General features: G+C 36.1%; 1 protein-coding gene across 1 annotated transcript; it reads right to left on the reverse strand.

Annotated features, from left to right (window-relative positions):
• Positions 1-657: 657 nt before the first annotated feature.
• LOC136064129 (protein ACCELERATED CELL DEATH 6-like) lies at positions 658-2,113 on the reverse strand. The gene is made up of 2 exons (XM_065765462.1): positions 1,583-2,113; positions 658-1,446 (listed from the first exon to the last, which is right to left on the reverse strand). The coding sequence occupies exons 1-2, from the start codon at positions 2,111-2,113 to the stop codon at positions 658-660; spliced, it is 1,320 nt and encodes a 439-aa protein (XP_065621534.1).
• Positions 2,114-5,839: the final 3,726 nt, after the last annotated feature.

Genomic DNA, 5,839 nt, shown 5'->3' on the forward strand with positions numbered 1-5,839 from the left:
AACACTTAAACAAAACTTATCAAGGCATCATGTGTGAAACAGAAGTAAAGATTGTATACATAAAGAAACATGTGTATAAAGAGAGAAAAGAAACAACACATGTAAAGATAGGTGAAGAAAAACATACATAAAAAAAAAAAAAAAAAAAAAAGAAAAAAAAAAAGAAAAGAAAAGAAAAACAACAACAACAACCAATCAACCTAAGCAACAAATAAAGATAAGCACCATATATGCTTACAACTCTTACTCAAAAACTTCCTAATTGATGAGGATAATTTCACACATTATTCAAATTCACAAATAGATGCTTCAACAACAACTTCCAATAGCAATTGTGTGAACATAACAGGTGGTGTTTGGACAACAGCTTTAGTGATGGTGCACGGGAAAGGACTTCCAACATGCTTTTGGGTTAGGAGTCCGACAAAGCAAGACAAAGCAAGAGTGATGAGGTGGTGTTGCATTGCGGGAATTGAAGGGAAAAGACAAAAGGAACTGAGCGGGTTTCTGGGAAATTGGGTTTAAAAGAGAGAAGCTTTCTAAGTAATAAGTGGAAAAAAGAGTTTGGGTTCGATTAGAAACAATATCAGTCTGGTTCCCAAATGGTTTGGCTTAATTTGTTTTACTAATTACTAATTAGGAACCTCGATCGGTCTTTTATTTTTTATTTTTTGTTTTAAGAATGTGGTAGTATTTGTTTAATGCTCGGGGGCACCACTTTTTGTCATCCCGTATACTCCAAGAGTGCTTTGCCATCACATAAAAAAGGGATAAATGCATCCTTAAAGAGTTCGCGAATCCTGGTATCATAAGTAAGGGGAGGCAGAGGCATAAAAAGGTTATAAGAGAGGGAATAAGAAGACTATAGGGAATGTCACCGCCACCAGAATAATATTTGGGAAGATGAAAACTAGAGTGAATCCCTAACACACAAAATATGCCCATGAAAAAGGCCAACATCATTGCTCCCATGGCAAAAACGGTTAGGCTAAAGGCCACAAAGAAAAGAGTGCCACCTGAAAAAGTAAAGTATTGGTGAAACCACATTGGCACGAATAGCTGGATTAAGGCAGAAATAGTAGATAGCACCATGGCTATACTATTTGAAATAATGAATGCTTTGAAAGCAACATTTGTTCTCAATATTGCAGCGCCTGCGTCGGTGTCTTTTCCATCTACAAAACCTCCAGGCACGGCAATACCTGCTGCAAAGGTCACAGTTGCAATGAGTGCGGCCACTACCAAATGGGCTGCTGCTGCTTTCTCCACCTTAAACATAAACTTCTCTTCGATGATATCATCCTTTTTCATAATCGTTTCCTTGCCTTCGACCTTGACCATTCTCCGAAATACACGCTTTGATAGACACAAGTCCCCAAATGTAAGTTTCCGAAGGGCTAAAAACTGTGCAAAACATGGAGAATAATTAGAGTTCGAGAAATGGAACTGCAAAATTTATGAAAAGATGATGTTTGAAAAGGGACACAATGTTCTCGAAAGTTTGAAGTAAAAAAAAATTTTGAGAAGGAAAAAACAAAACACTGCCTTGATAATATGAGTGGAAGAGAAAATATTGCATTACCTTTGAAACTCCTATTTCTTCATTAGTTAGAGCCACGTCAAAAGCGTCTAAGTTTTGTTTGTTGAAGGCCATCTGATCAAGTCTCGGTTCATTTCCGAGTTGCAATATGAACCTAGAAGAATTAGAATGGTGATGGAGAACTGTGTTTCCATCGGCATCCTTCTCATTCCAAAGGCTTTTGAGAGTCGAGTTTTGTAGGATTAAACGTACTGCACCTCTAGGATAAAATGAGTTCACAGCAAAATGGAGTGCATTCCAGCCTCTCTTATCATCAACTAGTTCATAACAATCTGGACAACTTGATAAAATCTTTTTCATTATTGTTTTATGGCCACTATAAGCTGCAATGTGTAGAGCTGTTCTGCCTTCTGTGTCTTTCATGTATGCCACATGCCTATCAGCCATGAGCAACGGGATTATTGTACGACGAGAATTGAAGGACGCAGCCAAGTGAAGCGGAGTCAAACCTTGTTGGTCTGCTTGTCTAGTTAGAAATGGGATAGTTGTGTTTCTCAGAATTGTTTGGGTCATTCCTATGAGAATATTGAAATATGTTATATTGCAATAATTTTATAAATGACATAAAGAAGATAATTCAGTGAGTTTATTGTTATAATGCGGCCCATACTTTCTTTGTCTGATAAATATTAACAACCTCATCAATTGGTAGTTAGTCTTTACGCAATTCAATTATTTCAAGTTGCAACCATAAATTTATACTTTTCACATTAGATGATATGAAAAAGGCAAATGCAAAGAAAGAGAACATAATGTTTTTTTTTTTTTAAAAGAAGTGGACATAATGTTTCTACTTTCTAGTTATTAAGTAAAGCTTGCGGTGCATATATTATATATATATAACCCTTTTTTTTTTTAAGATACGGCAACTTATTTTTTGAGAAGAAAATTCCTATGAAAAGAAAAAAAAAAAGGTTCTATCATCATATATACATTCATATAAAAAGAAAAAAAAAAACAGATTATAAAAGAATTTAAAATAATTAAAGAAAGTCATCTTACGTATCTTGACACTTTTGATAATTACGTTTTAACTAGAATAATTTTTTTAAAAGAATTAAAAAAAAAAAACTTTCCTAATATAGTTTCACTTGAAGTAAACTATGTTAATTACTTTAATAAACTTATCATGGGTCACATGGCCAAATTATGTCAAAAATCTTCTAATATTTGTAGATATCATATTTTGTCCATCTTCAATTTGCGTGCAAGACCTCGAAAACTCCAAAAAATATCTATTTTTTACCAAGAGACCATGTGATCATCTACATTGACATGATACAACTCATTAGACATTGAAGCACTAAAAGTACATTTTTAGGTCAAATTGACCCCAAATGCCCCTAGTTAACCCTGGGTTAACCAAAAGTCAAAATTGTTCAAAACCATCCCAAAACAAAATTTTCCATGTTTTTACATCAACCTCGAGCTTGTTAGAGATTTTTGTTAATTTTGACTAAGTTTGACTCGAGGCTAACTCCTAGGAGCGCTTGAAAACCTAATTTCAATCGACCATCAAAGTAGGTTGGAACCAATATCATTGCAAAGAGTATCTAATTCCATTTCCAATGATTGCTTGTGGGTCGAAATCAGAGCTAAAACGGTTGAGATACCTTGAAAACCGTGTTGGGCACATCAACTCACTTCCAAAGGCTATACCTTTTGATCCGACCATTGGATTTTCAAATTGTCAAGTGTTATGGAAACTATACATCCATACCTTTCCATTGACACCAAGATCAGCTCAATCAGAGTTTAGGAAGGCCTTCAAATAATCAATCGAAATCAGAATAGAAAAGTAGGGGAAAAGGACAGGATTGCTGATGTTAGCATATAGGCTCGATGGCCCCTAAGGGTGCATCAGTAGCTGAAAGGTCACAAAAAAATTATAAAACCTCGAGACCCTTAGAATTGAAAAAAGGGATTTTTGGGCATTGGGAGCATTTTTTATAAACAATCTCTCTCTCTCTCTCTCTCTCTCCCCCCAAAAACACAAAAAAAAAAAAAAAACCTTTGATTTATAAAAAAACCTTTGATTTATATATCAAGAGGTAGTATTCTTGCTCTTATCTTCCTCTCCTTGGTCCTTGTACCTTGGATTTGAGGTTTAGAGATGTAGATGATGTAGTTTTTTAGTTATAATCTACACCCATTTAATTTCCTAGCTTTTTTTATTGCTTCCTTTTACTTTTTCTAGCATATTTATTGCTTTATTTTGCTTCCTAGCATGTTTTATTGATTTCCTAGCATGTTTTCTGGCTTTCCTAACATGTTTTATTACTTTGATGTTGTTGGCCTAGTGTTCTTGGGCTAGGATATGTCTAAATTTCTTGTTTTTGCTACCTTTTCCATGTTTATGCTTAAAGCTTTGTTTGGATGCTATGCTTAATGCTTTTCATAGCTTTAAATGTCTTTTTTGTGCCTTTTTCTTGTGTTTGGTTTTTGGGTAGGGTGTAGATCTAGATCTAGTGGTCTAGAACTACATCCGTACACCTAATTTCAATAAAGGGTTTGGATTAGTTCCTATTTGCATGTTTGTGCTTTATCTACTCTTTTCCAAGTGTTTTTGTTTGGATCCATGCTTGTATGCTTAGATCTCATTTCTTCCATCCTTGCCATGCTTGATATATTTGTCTTCCCTTTGTGGGTTTGTGTGCTTGCACCTTCGGTGCCTCTTTGTTTGTTTGGTTGCATGTTTTCCCCTTTTGTGGCTTGTGTGGATGCAATTGCATGTTGAGAGTACATCCTAGTGATGTTGGCTTGCTTGCCACTTGCCTTTCTCTCATTTGTTTAGCTTTGCATGTTATGGTTTCTCGTGTTAGCTTTATATGTGCCTTATAACATAATTGGCTCTCCCCTTTGTGTGATAACATGCTTAGCCTCTTTTGTGCTTGCTTCGTGCCTTCTTGTTTGGTTTCCTTGCTTTTGTTTGCTTGTTTGCATTCTTGCTTATGTTCAAGCATGTGTCTTTGCTTACTTGTTTGTGTCATCAAGTATAGCTCCTTCCTATGATTTCATGCGGGTTCACGCTTGTCTTTGTAGATGAAATCTCGAGTCCCTTTTAGGAGCTTTGCTTGATGGCACATGTGTCATCCGTACTCTAATCTAATGGAACTCCAGACACCAAATCCAAATCTATATTTATCCTTCTAGGAAACCCTTTCTTGTTTGCTTGTTTGATAACATGCTTGTTTGCTCTTTTGTATGTTCTCTTTACATGTTTGCTTGTTAGCATGTCTCATTTCCTTTCCTTGCTTGTCTTGCTTGTTTGCTTAGTGCTTTCTTTGTTTCTTTGCTATATTTTTTGCTTGTTTGCTGGTTTTGTGTTTTCATTGTTTGTTTCATGTACACATTTGGAATGCGTGCACAACTTCCAAAACACAAGCTAAAAGGGGCAAAATTGCAAGTAAAAGGAGTAAGCCCAAAAAGGGAAATGATCAGTAGATTAGGGAGCTTAGCCTCTCCAAGTGGTTTTCTCTCTCTCTTGACCTTTTTTTTTAGAACCATGTCTTTAGATTAGGACTTTCTTTCATGTACTTAGCTTGTGCCTCATTCTTAGGGTATGAGAATGTCTGATCTTTACTTTTCATGTACCTTGCTTGGGCCATACCCTTTGGATGTAGGGAATGCTAGATTTATCTTTCCTGTACCTTGCTTGGGCCATGTTTCTTGGTTATGACAATGTTTGATCTTTACTTTTCCTATACCTGGCTTGGGCCATACCCTTGGGATGTTGGCAATGCCCGATTTATTTTCTCGCTCTGTGCTTGCATTGTGCATGTTGGATATATATATACATATATATATATATATATTGCTAGTTTAAAGATGGTTGTGCACTTTGTATGATGGACTCACGTGGTTAGGAGGTTACCCTTCGTGATCATGGGTGCTCTTGACCTTTAGAGTATGGGTATGCATTCAAGATGACTGCTGTAGATGCATATTCATGCTACATTGTGTGCATGATTGTCGTTGTGTGATTGTCTCGATCCATATCAGCTAGTAACATTGGTTTCCCCATGTATGTGACATGCATCAATTTGTTTAATGCTTTGGTAAGCTCCATCTTACTTTAGTATGAACATACTTACGCATGCTGTATACATAGGCACGAAACCCTGCTAGTGCCCTTGTGTGCCATAGCGCACCAAACGCAAAACGCTATTAGGTTTTTACAATGAAAATAGGGCATCCTTTTGCTATATTCTCACAGCAAAAGCTTAGTGAGAATAGTGT

This window comes from Quercus suber, unplaced genomic scaffold (assembly GCF_002906115.3).
Source record: "Quercus suber isolate HL8 unplaced genomic scaffold, Cork oak 2.0 scaffold_631, whole genome shotgun sequence".
In the NCBI taxonomy this organism is placed as follows: Eukaryota; Viridiplantae; Streptophyta; class Magnoliopsida; order Fagales; family Fagaceae; genus Quercus; species Quercus suber.

Excerpts from the sequence above, each read along its gene's own strand:
- LOC136064129 (XM_065765462.1), bottom strand. The coding sequence starts at position 2,113 with ATGACCCAAACAATTCTGAGAAACACAACTATCCCATTTCTAACTAGA. Across the intron at positions 1,447-1,582 it reads AAGAAATAGGAGTTTCAAAG|TTCCATTTCTCGAACTCTAA; the intron begins GTAATGCAATAT and ends TAAATTTTGCAG.